General features: G+C 33.9%; 1 protein-coding gene across 1 annotated transcript in view; it reads left to right on the forward strand.

The window, feature by feature from the left end:
• LOC106476596 (tRNA-dihydrouridine(16/17) synthase [NAD(P)(+)]-like) overlaps positions 1–19,130 on the forward strand; it is a 49,330-nt gene that overhangs the window by 27,563 nt on the left and 2,637 nt on the right. The window contains exons 8-10 of the mRNA XM_013937244.2: positions 2,359–2,429; positions 8,251–8,482; positions 9,609–9,684. Coding sequence (XP_013792698.1) covers positions 2,359–2,429; positions 8,251–8,482; positions 9,609–9,684 — 379 coding nt within the window. The remainder of the gene's footprint in view (positions 1–2,358; positions 2,430–8,250; positions 8,483–9,608; positions 9,685–19,130) is intronic.

The raw sequence follows: 19,130 nt of genomic DNA on the forward strand, positions 1-19,130 counted from the left end.
AACTAAGCTGTATTTGGGTCTAAAAAAATATGAAATTTCGAGCAGACTAAAGACAACCTACCTCACTGAAATATTGGTTTAAAAGAAAAAAATGGTGCTAGGTACATTAGAAAGGCTGAAAAAACTACTAGGGGGACATTCTGAGCTTCTGATTGGTTATTCATGTTGTGTATATAAGGGAGAATTTCCAAAAATGGAAGGAGGTGAGTGGGGTGCCACTATGTTTGATTTATTATTTGAGAACAAGGAACCCACTTTGAGACTGATAATACTTGGAGATGGCTTGAATGGGTAATGAAGAAAACTTTAATATAGGTTTAACATAACAAGAAATGTACAATGTTTCAACCTGATAATGACAAAGCCTTGTCGAAACGTTGTACATTTGCTGTTTTGTTAAAAATTATATTAAAGTTTTCTTCATTACCCATTCAAGCTGTCTCCAAGCATTATTTGTTTGATTTATTACCTTCTTATTTTATATTCTAGCTTGTCATTATCTGTAATTTGAGTTTCTAATTCGTATGAAACTATAGACTTAGTATTTTGAATTTACAAACATCTAATTTGAAGCAGTATTACATTAAACATACCATGTGACACACAAAAATTGATGTTTATCTGTTTCTTTTAATATTTACTTTTAAATTAACAAATTGAGTAATGTATAGTTCTGAAACTTGAATTATAATCTATAGTTTGATACCAAAGTTATTGACATAAATTCATGAAATAGTAGTTCAATAAAATTTTGAATGCAAATCAATAAACGAGATGACATGGCCTTTCACCTGTGACCTGACTCGAAAGGGTTAATGTTCATCAGATATATCTAAAGCATCTGTATTATAATTACATTTGAAGGCTTTCTTGAGTAAGATGTACACAGGAATGAAAATGTACTTAATAATAAACAAAAATACATTTTGTGGGTTGATGGTAAAACACAAGGATTCACAACTAGTGTAGTGAAATGGTACTGTTATGTTTCTTTGAATTTCTTAGCCTGTCCTCATGCGATAAACTGTTTCTCATCAGCAAAATATCTAGTGTTTCAGTTTTAACAAAAGTAGCTATCTAATAGCCTATTTATGGACATTATTAAATAGCAGTGCCTTTGAGAAAAGTTTGGGGAGTTTTCTATGAATTGAACGTAAATTGTTACATGTTTTTATATATCAAGTGGAACTCTGTAGACTGTCCATTAGCCTTACAAAGTGCAAATCACATAAACATGAACTTTTTTTTTTTTGGATATAAAAACTTGTGACTTTTGTATACCAAAGTTATTTTAAAACAAGCAACTTACTAACATAATTTTGTTTTAAACATATCATGCACTTTGCAAAATTAAAAGCTTATTGCTTTCTAAGTATGGAAACTTTAGGTATTGGTTGGAAAGTATAAAATGTAAGGAAAATTCATCTAACATTAGTAATTAACTCATTTTTTAGAAAACATACTTTAATAATAAAGAAAAACATGAATGTAATTACATGAAGCATTTATTCCATCTCCGGTAAGCTATTCAGAAACATATAAGAAATGCTTCATGTAATTACATTCGTTTTTTTTTTCCATTATTACCATCTAATGTTTTCTACACTTTTTTTTTGTTTGTAGTATGGGTATTACAAATTATTTGCACTCGCTGTTCACTATATCTCTGTGTGCTTCTATGAACTTCATAGTTACTGGTTCCTACAGGTTATGATTGATTGTTATTAGGTTAGGCTGTCATTCATGGGGATTAGAAACCTCTAAGATCAGTGTCTTGTATTAACATACGTTGATCTGTATTTTATATTTTATTGTTCTCTGTTATTGCTGATATTATAAAGAAACTAGAAAATATTTTCTTTTTGATAAGTAACATAATAAAAGTATATCAATAAATTTTTCTTTTGGTGAAATGTTTTTTTTTTTTCTTTTACAGCTTATTTTAAAGATGTTTTTTTGCTCATTTCTTAATGACTACTGGTAGCATATACTGGTTCTTATTGTATGTATTGGTCAGATTAAGCTGACACTTTACAATTATTAATTGGTTCGACCATTATTATTAGACACATTTTTCTTGTTACAATAATTTCAAAACTTTATTATTCATAAATAGTTCACCAGTTAATAATAGATTGGACTACTACTGATTTACTCTAATCTATAGTAAATTAACAATTAATTTAGTTCAATGAGTAACCACACTAGGGATCAAAGCAATGTCAAAGTTAAAAGGTTCAGCACTTTTCTAACATATATCCTCTAATATTTTGTAGAAATAGCAAAAGAATTATTTGTTACATAAGTGATAAAACCACTATTTCAGGTTTTTACTTTATGTTAATTCTATTTTTTCAGGATATGAAAGATGATGTCCATTCTACACTTCCTTTCCCACCATGGATATGCCAACCATATGTTAGACCAAGGTATTTACCAACTGTGTTTTGTAACTCTCAAAACTTAATTCACTTCCTTGTAGTTATTAGTAGCTAAAACATCTATCCGTATTATAAAGAACACTCATTATCAAGTAACATAAGCTAGATTATTTTACAAGTGATAGATTAAAAGACGTATTTTAAATAAATAGACTAATTAACATTTCTAAATAACTTGGTCTTAATAAATATACAAATTCTGTCATTTAACTTTAAGTCTGAGCGGATGCTGCAAGCATTCGGATGAAAAAGCCACCTTAACCACTTTTTTAGCTGATGAGATAAGAATATTGTTTAAATGCTAAAATGCAGCAGCAATCATATAAAAGTATAAATAAAAGAAGAGAAATAAAGCAAGTGTATTCTGCATGATTTTAAAAATAAATTGTATGATTTACCTTTTTATGATTTTACATTATGTAGATCTCTTGAATTTGTTGCAAAAAAGTAATGTATTAGAAAAACTTCTACATCATTAGTGACAGTGATATAATAAAGGCAGGTGCACAGAACTTTAAAATATGATTAATTGACTTTGTTAAAGTACAGTTATAATATAGATGTGGCAACAAACCAAGGATTTACTCAGGTTTTCCGTGTACATACATATCACATATGTATAAAACACAATGGTAAGTGTCTACAATACCCAGACATATAATTTGTGCTAGTTATTCTGTTGGTTGTACACAGAAAATACTTTCTTTTAAACCGTTTTTGTTGAACCTACTTTGTGATTGGTTATGACACATGAAAAATGTACAGATAATGCTCAGAATGTGTGATCACTAATAAAAGTATGAGATTGTGGCATGTCACCTTATAGGTATGTTTCTTATAGTTCTGCTAGTGAAGACCCTTCACTCAGTACAAGAGTTTTATACACAATAAAATGTGATGTTTTGTAAATGATCAATGTAACTAATAATTTCTTTAGACACTGTTTGTTGTTTTCTGCTGCTAATGAAGCCTTTTCACTCAAAATGAAAGAATTATACACTATAAGATAATGTGTTTCATAATAATAGCATTTTATTTAAGACTTTGTGCTATAACCATCTTGGTTTGATAAGCTCTGATTTAAAATTTTTATCATAAGTATATGTGTAATTAACCCTTTCCAGACAGGGTTCAAAGGCCATGTCATTGCATTTGTTGACTCACATTCAAAATTGTTTGAACTACTATTTCATAAGTTTATGTCAGTAAGTTTGGTATCAAACTCTAGATTATAATTCGAATTTTAGTATTAAACATTATTAAATTTCTTAAAAGTAAATATTAAAAAAACAGTTAAACATCTATATTTGTGTGTCATGTGGTATGTTGAATGCAGCACTGTTTCAGATTAGAAGTTTGTGATGTCAAAATACAAAGTCTACAGTTTCATAAGAATTAGGAACTCAAATTACTGATATTGATAAGCTAGAATATAAAATATGAACCTCATATCTTTTTTATTTACTGAGATATCACTCATATACTGAATCAAACATAGTGGCCCCACTTGCCTCTTTTCATTTTTGGAAACGGTCCCTTATATTCACTTACTTCAATATATGACCTGAATAACCAATCAAAAGCTCGAAATGTCCCCCTAGTGGCTTTCTCAGCCATTTTCAAGTGTAAGGATGCCATCTTATTCTTTCAAACCAAGGTTTCAAAGAGGTAGGTTGTATCTATAGTCTGCTCAAAATATCATTTTTTTTAGACTAAAATACAGCTTAGTTACTAAACTTGATAAATTTTAGTAGAATTCTGTGGTATTGATATAGTAATTTATGATTTTTTTGGTTATTCAACTGAAAGAATAACCTGCAAAATTTTATTAAGATATGTGTACATTATCAAATATCATAGCATAATTACTCTCATGGTTGTGAGCTGAGTGGATTCCACCCAACCTGTATTGGAAGGGTTAAATTAAGACAAAGATGAAGGTTTGTGTAAGTATACTGAAACCTTTTGTGAGTTGTGCCGTGTATGAGAGAAGAAACTAACCTTCTTTTTTAATGATGTACGCGTACATTTGGTGAGTGTGATTACTTGCAAACAAAAGTGGTTAATATGCCTTTCAGCCACAGATGTAAGTGTAGGGTGTTATTACACATGCATACCTTTCTAGGTTGAGAGTCCTTGCAGAAAAGTTAGGATGTTATTTTCAAATAATTGTAGATTATTGTACATCAGTCAGCTATCTGAAAAATGGTGTCTTTGTTTTGTGTAAAGAAAGTTTTAGACAGTGTTGAGGTATTGGAGTGCTCTTGCTTTCTGTCTAGTTTTGGACAACATTTCGAACTTTGTGCAAAGTTTGCCATCACTTTTTTCAGCCTGTTTACCAACATGGAAATTTAATATAGGTTGTTATACATCATTCTACTACAAGTTGGGTTGTACATGTCAACTTCTTTGAAAGTTATTGCATAAGTTTGTATACAGAGAAGTTTATGTAGGTCATGTAGCATTTATCTATTTATCAAATATGTTAATAAATATTTTTCTACTTTTGTCTTTTATCTGAGAAGTTTATTTGTTTGGTGCATTTACCTACTACCAAGGAAATTAGGATAAGTTTCTACTTTTGTCTACTGTCACATAACTTTTATTATATATTATTATTAGTAAACTTTGGAATTTCCTGAACATTTAATGTCAATTGTAATCATAACTTTCTACTGATGAGAGAAGTCAGTGTTGTTGGTTGTGTACCTTGATAGAAGTTTTGTCAATTATTCTGCACTTGCTTACTTCTGTACGAATGAGTGTAAGTCTAATTTCACAAGAAAAATGTGTCCATGCTGTTTAAACTTGTCTAGTTTACTGCAAAAGACTTATTCTAAATTGTGGGTCACTTGACCTCTAAAGAATTAGTTTGTTGTGAATTAGCAATGATAATGTAGGATGTTTCACACTGTGTACTTCCATAGAAGTCACTGTAGACTGTACTTGTGGCTGTGGTCTGCAAGATAATGTAGGATGTTTCACACTATGCACTTCCATAGAAGTCACTGTTGACTGTACTTGTGGCTGTGGTCTGAAAGATAATGTAGGATGTTTCACACTGTGTACTTCCATAGAAGTCACTGTAGACTGTACTTGTGGCTGTGGTCTGAAAGATAATTTGGTGAAGTTTGTTGTACATTTTCAGTAACAATATATGTTTGACATGCAGGTTGCACATTCATTTTGTAGGTGAGAGGTAAGTTAAGGTACCCAATTAGTTTTTATGATAAGTGATTTCCAAGACTTGTTAGAATCTGAAAGGATGTTGTTACAGTTGATTAGTGACCTTGTTCAAATTATTTGCTATCAGTTTGTACTGATTGAGCAAAGATAAAAAATCAACCTATTAACAATTATAGCTAATTGAATGTACTTTTCTTATGTTCCTACTTAGAAAGATTTAAATGTATTCTCTCATCAGTTGGTTACCCCTGCTGTTAACAGTATGTTTGGCCATAATCCTAATAATATCTCACGAAGTATGGCCAGATTAGGAGATTAAGATGAATCCTAAGTACCTATATTAAGCAATGTAAATTAATCTTTATAATAAACAGTTAAGTTAAAAAAGAAATAAAATTAGTTATATTAAACAGTTTTACCAGTACTGTTAATGAAAGTAACAGTAATGAAATAATACAGCATATCTTACATAGGGAACACACACACAAACATTAGCTGTTTATTCCAAGTACTTTTATAGCATTAATTTTCATTGAAAAATGTAATTCAGTCTAACTGCCTGAATTTTCTTCAATTCTTCCTAACCATGACTTGTGTCCAATGAAAACCCATTAAATAACAATTTCACTGTAACTTAAGAGGAGATTGGTATCTGGAACATTACTGTGTTACTGTTTATATGTGTCATCAAGTGGTAGAAACTTATCAAGAGTATAGTTAAAGAGTAATGCTTATGAAGATACAAAATAAAAAATAAGAAATTAAAAGAATGCTTGAATTGTCCAATAAATATGTCAGGAACTTGCTTACTTTTTGAGTAGTATATAGTAATATAAGTATATGGGTGTGTTGGGTTAAGAACTCTTCTACAGCAGGTATCTGTGACTTGTTGACGATAAATTCAACAATAAATGAACAGCACACACTCCACTTGTTTTTAAAATAATATATACATATATAGTCGAAACAAGTCAAACGTACGTACAAAATTCTTTACACTATGGAGATCGTAGTTCCATCTTAAACACTATACAGTTGTCTTCTTGTCAAAAGTCCACTTAGACCAATTCAATTGCTTTAGAACTCAGTTGACAAAGCTATCTATTTTCTTCTCTATTTCTATCACAATAGCATACATATATAGTTCAATTACATTGTTGTTGGGCTACCTCAGTTGGATCCTGTACTTCCAATAATCGTCTGCCTTTTGTTAAAGTCCAGTGAGGCTTGTTCAACTACTTTAGAACACCCTTTGAAGAAAAAACTAATTCTCTCGATCTATTTCAAAATTGTTAATCTCATTCTCGTATATCAACCATTAGGCCTTTCACTCACATGATGGTTAACTTTACCTTTAACTTTTCTATGACAAATCTTCTCTGTCATGTGACTTTACGTCTGGTCGCCATTACTTGTATGTCTATCACTTAGGCCTTCTAGAAATCTCTATAGCCTCGACATCAATGGATTGCTACACAAAATAAATCAATTAATAATTCTACTTACAGTAAACAGTCTTTTATATCTGACAAAATAGCTAGAATATTGGTTCTGTAATAAAAGTGTAAGAACATTAAATATAATACAAAAAAAAATATTAAACATACTGTGAGGTGTGGCTAACAAAACTTTTTCCAATCCACTCTTAACTAACTTTTGTCACTCAGCAAAACACATGGAGCAGACAACAGAAGAAATTAATTAATTTTAATCTGCTGTAAAAGCCAAAAAGGAAATGCAGTCAATCTCTAGTAAGTTCAATAATAATAATACAAAATTTAGAAAGTTACAACACTCATTGATTCGGCAAAGCAAGTAATTAGCAAAAACCAAGGTAATTAAACTAATAAAATAGTCATACTATAAACTGGACTGTTTATGAGCTAGTATTAACTATGTTTAATAAGAGCTTAAACTAATGGGAGATAATAATCAATGATGGTCAATGTTATAAGGTTGTTCAATATTACCCTAAACAAATTCAAAGGAATTAGTGTAGACTTGAAAGTTTCTAAAAAGTCATGATATTCTGTAAAACTTCTAAACCCATAATCAGTAGGAAAAATATTATTAAATTTCCTACAAAAATGAATGAATTTTGTTCTTAAAAATTCAATGAGAAACATGAGAATGAACTTACAGATTCTTATCTACAAAGTCTTGTAATCCTGGACAAATTCTACTGTATCCAATAAGCTGTGAATAGTAAACATTGCAACATAAGTTGTTTGGAATATCATATTTTGAAATGGAAAGTTTATAACTGTAAATTTGTGTCTATTTTTTTGAAAACTTAGAATTTAAATTAATGATGTTGATGTCTAAATCGAGATATTGTGCTCTGTATTTAGTGAAATACACTTATAATATGGATTAACAAAATATTATGAGTATGATATTGGAAGTTATTGGACTGGATGTGATGGTGTTATATTTTTAAGGTGAACCAATACTTAGATTGTATTTTAATGAAAATATTATGCAAATTTTACTTGTATGTAGAAAGGATTAGCTTTTTGTTCATAATTTGTAAACTAAAGAATAAAATTTACAGTTTTGGTTATTTTGGCTTATGAGTGAAAAATAAGATGCACTTTTATTTAAAATGTGTATTTATTTTAAGCCCTGAAGAAACTCTTCGGAAACAGCAGATAATTCGTGATCAACAGCAACGGCAGCTTAATGAAGATGCTGTTGTAAATGGTGGGTTTGCTGCACAGAAGCGTCCTTATGAAGAAAACCAAGATAAATCTTTATCCAAGAAGAAACTAAAAAAATTGAAAAGGAATCCAAAAAAGAAGTTTGGCCAACAAAAAGAAGCATTCTTTATGTGCTTAAAGTGTCCTAATCCTAAAGTACGTTGAATGTTTATCTTAACAGTATAAAAAAAATCATATATTTTGGAATGGACTGTCCTAGGTGGTTACAATTTGTTTGCCGATGATCAAGTGTCACAATCTTTTGCTTCTTTTCCATTATATAGGCTACAAATATGTACCTGAAGTATGTATAGTAGTCTTGTAAACAAAATTTCGTTGCACCAGAATAGCAACTAGTAGGATGTTTACTTTATTGTAAATGAACCATTTCAAACAGTATATTTGGTCTGACAAGAGCTGGTAGTGGGTGGTGTTAATTAACTGCACTGCATCTAGTCTGCCATTTCCAAATTATGGAAGACTAGTGCAGATAGTCCTCATGTAGTTTTGTGCAAACTTAAAAAAAAACAATTTTTTTGTAACAGTAAAGTAAGTTTTTTTTGTTTTTTTCCTCACATTCTTGTGTGATCTAAACTTATTGAAGCTCTTGTATAATGTGAACTACCAAAATCTGAAGCATTTTTTAAATCCTCTCCCTAATTAATACCTACTATCTTTGAACTGATTACAGTAACTAGGATATTTGTAAAAATTGAAGATAAAGGCTATATTCATAAATTAATGTTACTGAATTTCCCTGTCACATGAAACCTTTCAGTCAGTAGTTACCAATATATCATGTTAATTTCCATGAAAGAAATTACTTTGAGTAATTAATATTATATCTGTTCTTTTTTTTTCTTTAAGCGTCAATAAAACCTAACAAAAAAAAACAAAAAACAAACAAGATACTAAACTAACACATTTCAAATCTTGTTCCATGAGGATCATTATTGTAGCTCTTAGGACATTTGTATGGATGAGACATTTTATTAACTACTTCAGGAATATGTCAGATTGTGGCAGTTTTAGAGCTGAATGTGTGTCCGAAAATACACTTGAAGTAACATTAGATTTTTGTTTCTATTATTCATTTAATTTAACTGTAAAAACTGTACTCTTATAATTAGTACCTTATATAGTTCTCTTTGTTTGTTGAGTATGGGCTTTGTCAGGGATTAAAGAAATTTGATGTGTTTTAAGTTTGTGAACCTATTACATACATTCTGTTTTTATTATTTTGCAAATATACTAAAGTGTTAAAAATTTTGATTAAACTTAGGGTACTAAGTGCGATTATATGCTCTGCAAAGGTTGCTGTCGACAGAAAACACACACAGAGGTTCTAGACTGTTCAGGTAAGCTGTTTGTTTCAATTATAACTTATCACTTTATTACTATTTGTGTATGTCTATTGAACACTAAGATACAACAAAGTGTTTAGATGGTTCATCTGTAATATGACAAAATAGATTAAAATTACTTTTAACAGTTTGGTTGTCATTCAACACTCAGTGAGACTTGATTACACTTGTTGAGTTAGTTTATAAATATTAATAAAATATACTTAAAGAGGTGCCCGGCATGGCCAGGTGAGTAAGACGCTCGACTCGCAATCAGCGGGTCGCGGGTTCGCGCCCCCATCCCACCAAACATGCTCACCCTTTTAGCCGTAGGGGCATTATAATGTGACGGTCAATCCCACTATTCGTTGGTAAAAGAGTAGCCCAAGAGTTAGCGGTGGGTGGTGATGACTAGCAGCCTTCCCTCTAGTCTTACACTGCTAAATTAGGGGATGGTTGGCATTAAATCATTTTCAACTAATAATAGAAGTAAAAACCCTAAAATTTCAGCATCATGGGACACATCATGATTGGTTGAAAAATATTTAATTAAATATGCAAGTTTTTAACACTGACTCTCTTTTAAAATATATGTAAATTAAAATAAATTTTTGCCCTTTAACTGTGGGTACCCCTTTAATCATTTTTTTTTGTGCAAGTCACAATGTTAGGTTCAAAGTTTAATTAAACACCTTTACTATTAATTTATTTCAATTAAATTAACAGGAGGGGTGCAACTGCTCAGGGGCCTGGGCGATTGAAACCTGGATATGCCGTAAAGCCTGCAAAGCATCCTTAGGCTCTATCTTCATTTAATGATAAAAACCATAGTTTTTGGCTTTTCTTTGCATATAGATGCTTGATACATTAAGAATGACTGAAATAATAATTAATATGTATTTGTTACTTTATAGATTTAATAGATATTTGTTGTTACTTTATTAACGTTTTTACGCTTATACTGTGAGGTAAAAACGGCTGCTGCTATGATTTTGTCTGGTTTATGAGCTCGTTGCTGTCCTAATTTAGGATCTTCTTTTTAATATATTCTTGAAAATGTTAAAAAAGAAAGAGAAAAAGGGGGCCCGTGCTGGCTCTCGACGATCCTGGTGGAAATTCATATGGTTTAATAATACTTGTCATTGGTACTTGAATTAAACGATAAATAATTACCATGATATTCACTTGTATTCGAATAGTCACATACACACACACACACACAAGCACTAAGAAAACGAATATTTGTAAAATACACACTAGCTCCAAATATTATACTTTGAACGAATTTGGTCTTCCTTTAACATAGATTCTCGCTGAATAGTGTGCGTGTGTGTGTGAAAGAGAGAATAGAGGATGTTATTGTCTTCTTATTGGGATTTTTCCAAAAGCCACAACAAATATGTTACAATTTTTATACATACATGTTGTGTATTAGCAGCCTTAAGAAACCAAGTTTACCTCTTCTGGACGTATTGCCAAAAGGTGTCTTGATAGGCGTTTGTTTGGTTACCTTTCTTTTTTTTTTCTTCTTAGCCTCGATCCATATTTGCAATGTCTTCGAAAGATCCTAAGACAAGAGAAGAACAGAGAGACATCAATGTGGCTATTGCCTACCTGTCACTAAATGAATCTGTTCGAGATGAAGTGGGCTTTCAAAAAGACGATTTGATAAAGGATTGCAGCTACATGGGAGAATCTTGTCTAGGGTGAATATATAATGTTTTCCCAGTCCATAAACATATATTGTTAATGTAAAACCAAATCTTGTATCGAAACACTTGTTCGATATTTTCATGATAATTGTTTGAATTTCGTTTGCACAAATTAATTTATTTGAAAAAAATAAACACATTTTCGAAATTTTGAAACATAGCAAAAAAAAACAACAACTAAAATTAATTCTCTCATAAAAGCAACAGATGCAACGAGAAAATATTTAATTTCGCCATCGCAGTAGTAGTGGGGTCGCCTTGCAGTGATTTCATTTTATGACGTAGAAAACTTTGTGCACTTTCATTTTAAACTTTGCACTTTTAATCATTTTAGATTAAGAAATGTGTTCAAAAATTTTTTTTTTTTCATATTTCTAAAGTTTTTATTCGTTAATAATGACTCAATATCGCATATTCATGTACATCTTCGTTTCATCAGCAGTAGACTGGTGAAGCACCAGGATTTTTATTAAGTTCTCACTAAGCCAAATCTTTATTGGAATACACTAGAAATACTCTTGTGCATTTGTTTAGCCTTATAGTTTCTTTGGCGGAATACATAGTGCATTGAACTTTATAAAGGTTTAAGAGATATAGTATTTTTTTACAAAACTTTCAAACTGGTTACTCAAGCAAAAAAAGTGGCAGGTATCTTTAATAAATAAATCATTGGAGTATTAAGAAGGATTTAGTTAGAAATGTTCATTACTGATGTGTATTATTTGTTTTTCTAAAGCGAATTTAGTTTAAGTGATAGCTAATAGAGTGTGGTTATAATATGATATTCTGTCCTAAAACACAATTAGGCTAGAAGTAATATAACTTTGATTAATCACTTAGAAAGATTTCGAATAGATTTCTGTGATGAAGTCGCTGTTCTTATGGTGGGTGAAGAGCATGGTAAGAGAAACATTGTTCTTCGATACCAAGACAACATCATCAAACGAATTCCTGAGACAAATAGAGTCTATGATGCCCTACAATATCCCATAATTCTTGTGGCAAAGTCAAGATGGGTACCACTTCCAGATTCCTAAGATTATCAAAGCAATAGGCCAAGCTCATCCTAACAAAACTGTCTGTTCCAAGGACTTCTGTTCCTTCATGATTATGGACAGAAAAGGAGGAAACCACATCTTAAGGTGTGCCAACCTTTTTAACCAGTATGTTGTGGATGAGTACTTCAAAACTGAGAGTGAGCACTTTCGTGACATTTAACTCAATCAAAAACGCCTGCATATATAACGATATGTTAATCTCAGGGATGCTGTCGATGCCGATGGAGGTGCAAACGATCAGAATGTTAGAAGATTGGCTATTTTGCCTTCATCCTTCACAGGTGGATCAAGATACATGCATGAGAGGACTCAAGATGCGATAACCTATGTCAGGCAATATGGCAATCCAAAATGGAAGGAGGTTCAAGTTGAGCTTTATCAAAACCTAAAGCCAACAGAGAGACATGACATCATTGCCAGAATGTTTAAACTCAATATTGATGAACTGATGAGGCTGATCACTACAAAGGATGATGGTGTCTTTAAGAAGACAAGATGCAAATTGTGCACCAATTAGTGGCAAAAACGTGGCCTTCCTCATGCCCACATCTTGGTATGGTTCATGCAAGTGAGACTGACACATTTATCAGTGCTGAGCCAACTGACCCTGAGAAAGACCCTGGCCTATTTGATGCAGTCTGCAAGCAAATGGTCCATGGCCCATGTGGGGAGCTCAGTCCAAATTCACCCTGTATGCAAGACCACAAGTGCACCAAGAAGTATCCCAGAAACTTCTTGCAAAAAACTCAGACAGGACATATTGGCAATCCTCTATATTATCACAAAAAACTTGAAGCTGGTGGTTTTGAAACAATGCTCAGACCTGGTACTAACTCTGAAATGAAGGTTGACAACTGATGGATCGTTCCCTACTGCCCTATTCTGTGCAAGTTCTTTGAGGCCCACATCAATGTGGAATTCTGTAAGTCTGTGAAATCTATCAAATATATTTGCAAATATATCAACAAGGGATCAAAATGTTTGCTTTTGCCTTGCAAAAAGAGGGGAAGTGTGATAAAGTTCAGCTTTTTTCATGGGAAGATACATCAGCAGCAATGAGGCCATTTGGAGAATTCTTGGCTTCCCCATCCATGAGCGCTCCCCCACAGTGGTCCATTTGGCAATTCATCTCGAAAATGAACAACACATCTACTTCACTGAGTGAAATGCTCAAGAACATGCCTTGGCTCCCAAAGATAAAACACTTATGAAATTTTTGAGTTGTGCCAAAGTGACCCATTTGTTTCCAAGCTGCTCTGTCATGAAGTTCCCTCCTACTACACCTGGACTGCACAAAACAAATGAAAACGACATGCTAGTGATGGTGAATTTGATGCCTTAGGTAGAGTCTACATTGTTCATCCCAACAACCAGGAGTGCTACTTTCTGCGAATGCTTCTCCATGTTGTCAAAGGACCATAATCATTCCAAGACCTCAGAACAGTGGAAGGAGTTGTCTGTCAAGCAGACAGGGAAGCTTGCCATCTTTGTGGCATCCTTGAAGATGATCAACACCTTGATGAAGCCATGACAATTCTCTTATCAACTAAGATTGCTCTTCTACACCACTCTTCAAGTTTGCAGCACATACAACCCCATGGGCCTCTGGCAGAAATACAAGGAGGGCATGAGTGAGGACATCCTCCACAGAGCTCAGAGAGAGAAAATCCCAAACTCGAGGTGAACTTTTCTGATATCATCTTTAACTAGGCTCTCTTCATTGAAGACACACTTCTCTCCATTAGTGGGAAAGACCTCGAGTCTATGGGACTATCAAAAACCATCCAGGGACAAACCGCATGCCTTTGCCCAAGAGATCCTATGTGAAATTCCTATGATGTTTTGGAACTTCCTGTCTTTATTGAAGAAAATGTGCCAAAGCTGATGGATTAACAGAGAGAAGCCTACACGAAATTCTTGGAAAACACTGAGTCTAAAAAATGAGGGCGTGCTTTTCCTTTATGCACCTGGCGGCATTGGGAAGACATTTGTTCTCAACCTGCTCCTGGCTAAGGTTCGTCAGAGGGAAAAAAATGCTCCAGTTGTGGCATCATAAGGGATTACAGCCACTCTGCTTACTGGAGGAAGAACTGCCCATTCCACATTCAAACTTCCATTAGATCTATCCCGACAAGAGTCCCCTGTTTGCAACATTTCAAAGGGGACTGATCCTTGCATTAATAGTGTGGGATGAATGCACCATGACCCACAAGGAAGCATTTGAGGCTGTCAACACAACTTTGCAGAACCTTTGAGGCAATGCCAGGATTGTGGGTGGTGTAACTTTTCTCATGGCTGGTGACTTCCGACAGACTTTACCTGTTGTACCTCGAGGAACCAAAGCTCATGAGTTGAATGCTTGCATCAAGTCACCATTTCTTTGGAGACATGTTTTCAAACTGAAGCTAACTACAAAAATGCGAGTGTATCTCCATGCAGACCAAGAGGCAGGAAACTTTGCTGCAGCTCCTCTTGACATTGGAAATTGAAATATTCTTGCTGAAGACACAAATGGACTTATCACCATGTCTAAAGGCATCCTTTCCAATTCAGGAGACGAACTGGAGCAAAGGGTGTTCCCAAATATGCAACAACATTTCCAAGACATTACCTGGCTACAGGAGAGGGCTATTTTTGCTCCACAAAATGATTCACTTTACGGATAAATTCCAGGTTCTTGCAGAAATAATCTGGAGAGAACAATTCCTATCAGTTTTTCACTATCCAGTTGAATTCTCTGCAACTCTCAGGTGTTTCACCACACAACTCAAAATTGGGGCACCTCTCAGGCTTTTGAGAAACTGGACCCCCTAGGCTATGCAATGGCACAAGGTTAATTATGAAAGAATTACTTTTTCATGTCATTAAGGCTGCAATTATTACAGACAATTTCAAAACTGAAGATGTCTCTCTGCCTCGGTTACCTATCATCCCAACTGAAACAGTCTTTGAATTCAAGGGACTTCAATTCTCCACCCAACCCAGCTTTGCAATGTACATTAACAAGGCCCAAGGACAATCTTTAAAGGTGATTGGAGTAAATTCGACCACTCCTAGCTTCTCTCATGGGCAGCTTTATGTTGGATACTTTCGTGTAGGCAGTGAAAAATATTTACATTACTTTGCACCAGAAGAAAAGACAATGAACATTGTTTACAAAGAGGCTCTTTGATGTAGTTATTTCATGTTTAGAATTAGTGTTTGTGTATGTATGTGATATGTTATGTTTTTAGGAAAATAAAAGTTAAGAAATAAATATGTTTTTGTACTCATTTCCTTTTTGTTGCCATTCCTCAAATACCCCCCCCCCCGAGCAACGCCAGGTACGTCTGCTAGTAACATATAATTTTATTTCAATTTTTTAATCCATTTAAGAAACTTCACAAAATTCTGGACTTTTCTCTACGGAAACTGTTTTACTTTCAACGCTCACTGGAGAGGAGAAGCACGAGACCTAAAGGTTGGATCAGCGGGAATGCTCTCAGGTAGGTAAAGAGCAATTTTATTCAATTCTAGAATTACAGAGTGAGCCATTTCCATCGAGTTTTTAAGACAATTTTCTGAACTATCTATGGAACGAATTTATTATATATTCATGAATTTGCCGATTACAAGGTTTCTCGTATTCATCTCACACCAAAATGTACACAAAACCATTTATATTGCACTTAGTTCCATTAACTATTGCTGGCATACCCTATAAATCTTACATAGGAACTGAATGATTTCGCTAAACTGTTTTTGATCAGTACTTATAACAGGCAAAAACATAAAATTACTCATTGTATATATATGTTAAAGGTTTATTTTCTTATTATTTGATTGGCCGTACCCTCTGCTATGGACTACAGTTTCGTCTATTCAAGGCTCATCACCACAGCTTGGGTCAGTAATACCATTAGGCTTGTTATAATGGTGGAGTGTATATAATATCTATTCGGTTTTGAGTCCGTTTCACTTCACCATACAGTAACCTAAGTTAAGTAAAAATAGGTTATCATATGGTGAAGTATAACGGACTCAAAACCCCATAGATATTAAATTACCCAATTCAATGTGGATCCTAGCGGTAGTGGATGGTATAAAAACAAATTGATAACTTAAGGGTTAGCGCTTAACAGCAATGTTAAACTCCGTTATCGAAATTTCTGCTTCTACCTTTGGTTTCCACGCAAAAATCGTCCTGTATTTGAACCCTGTATTTCGATGAACAGCATGCCGGTTGCTTGGTTTGTTTTGAATTTCGCACAAAGCTACACGAGGGCTATCTGGGCTTGCCGTTCCTAATTTAGCAGTGAAAACTAGAGGGAAGACAGCTAGTAACCACCACCTACCGCCAACTCTTGGGCTACTCTTCTACCAACGAATAGTGAGATTGACCGTTACATTATAACGCCCCCACGGCTGAAATGGCGAGCATTTTTGGTGGGACGGGGATTCGAACCCGCGACCCTCAGTTTGTGAGTCGAGCGCCCTAACCACCAGGCCACTTATCATCTGAAGTATGAACTCAAAACTACCACATAAAACATTTATAATTCTGTGAAAAGCGAAGCTGAAATACCAGAGGAGGAATTCGGTCAAAACTCCGAAGATGATACATGTGGTAACAAATATTCAAACCCGTCGATTGCGAGTCGAGGCTCTAACCACCTGGCCATGCCGGTTGCACTGCTTAAATCCACATTGAAATAAGACATGAGAATTGGTTGAAGTAAGTTTGGCATTGTAACGAAATTGATAATTATCTAAATCACGTAGTACCCATTTCAAATAAAAAAACAAGTGTACAACAGCCTTTCAACTCTATCTTGGTCAGGAGAGTTTATCAAGCTGTCTGTCTGGGGTATAATACATGAAGTTTTAGGTGAAGCACTGTTTATATCAGTTGTTTGTGATGCAACAATTTAGAACACTTTAGTTAACAGAACGTGAGACTTGGTTAATATACAGATGTGAAGAAACATCACAGTAAGACTGGCAATAAATTACAAATTGTTCTGTTACTATAACAGATGTCGACCTTAGCCGTTGATCAACCAAGTTCTGCACTCAACGATACGGTAATCTATGCGTGCTCGTTAGGGTTAACAGAATTCTATCAAATTCTTTCGGTTGAACATAGTTTACGCAAAATTTCTGCAAATACAAATTTAGTTGCTCTAACAAAGATAGCGGAAATCTGGTAATGTAAGTTAGTTGGTAATAAGCCTATTATATTTTTAACACTACATGCTTTATCTAGTCCTTTAGGGTTACTTGCTCTAACAAAGATAGCGGAAATCTGGTAATGTAAGTTAGTTGGTAATAAGCCTATTATATTTTTAACACTACATGCTTTATCTAGTCCTTTAGGGTTACTTGCTCTAACAAAGATAGCGGAAATCTGGTAATGTAAGTTAGTTGGTAATAAGCCTATTATATTTTTAACACTACATGATTTATCTGGTCCTTTAGGGTTACTTGCTCTAACAAAGATAGCGGTAATCTGGTAATGTAAGTTAGTTGGTATTAGGCCTATTATATTGTTACGACAGCGGAAGTCACGTGACTCTGGTAACACGTCGTGAGTTTTAAAAGGATCATCACTTTTCCTGGCAACTCTAGTCTTTTCTAGGCGCCATCTATTTTAGTATATAAGCCCGGCAAGTAAAGCGGAGATAAATAGTGACGGCATAGATGATGGCAGAAGGGGAGATATAGAGACAGATAATCGAGTCAAGTGAGCGGTAGTGACCGTAAGTAAATTGCGTGAATCGTTGTGAATTAAAACGTGTGTTTAAGTTAAAGTGACTGTGGAAATTCTGTGTATTATAAAGTTGTTTCGAGAAATAATAAACTAGTTTTAATTAAGAAAGGACTTGTATCGCTGAAGTTTCATCGGAAAGAAATTATACGGGAAATTAACAAACGACCAGAGACGTAACAATATCTTTAACACTACATGCTTTATCTAGTCCTTTAAGGGTTTTAAATAATTAGAAGTGTATATTGTTTGTTTGTGTGTGTTGAACTTAAACACAAAGCTACACAATGGGCTATTTGTGCTCTGCCCACCACGAATATCGAAACCCGGTTTCTAGGGTCGTAAGTTCGCAGACATACCAGCTGTGCCATTGGGGACAGGAAGTGTATAAAAAGCATGCTTTGCCAGCAGGGTAAAGGCGTTCATACTATCACAATTGGTAACGTAAATATTCTCTGATCTAAAAAATCCAAAATAATCCTGTAATTATAAAGACTTATACATTTGATTATTTATGGGTGATATATATATATATATATATAGTACACTGTTTGTTTCAAGTTAAGCACAAAGCTACACAATTGGCTATCTGTGCTCTGCCCACCACAAGTATCGAAACCCGGATTCTAGCGTTTTAAGTCCGCAGACATACCGTTGTGCCACAGGGGGCTCCTTCATTAATACCGTTTGTTTCGATACGGTGGGGTTAGAACGATGTGGTAACATCTGTGGAATATTATAAAATAGTTCAAAATTAGTTACGAATATGGCGAGTCTTGCGGTGGGTCAGCGATAAGTTTAAGGAGTTGCAACGCTAAAATCCGGGGTTCAATTCCTCAAGGTGCACAGAGTGCTAAAACAAACAAACAAGTATGGGGGTCCCCATAATAGCTCAGTTGTTGCTATTTAGACTATTTTTTTAATCTGTGAGGTTTGTTTGTTTTG

The sequence above is a fragment of the Limulus polyphemus genome, unplaced genomic scaffold (assembly GCF_000517525.1).
Source record: "Limulus polyphemus unplaced genomic scaffold, Limulus_polyphemus-2.1.2 Scaffold157, whole genome shotgun sequence".
NCBI classification, from domain to species: domain Eukaryota; kingdom Metazoa; phylum Arthropoda; class Merostomata; order Xiphosura; family Limulidae; genus Limulus; species Limulus polyphemus.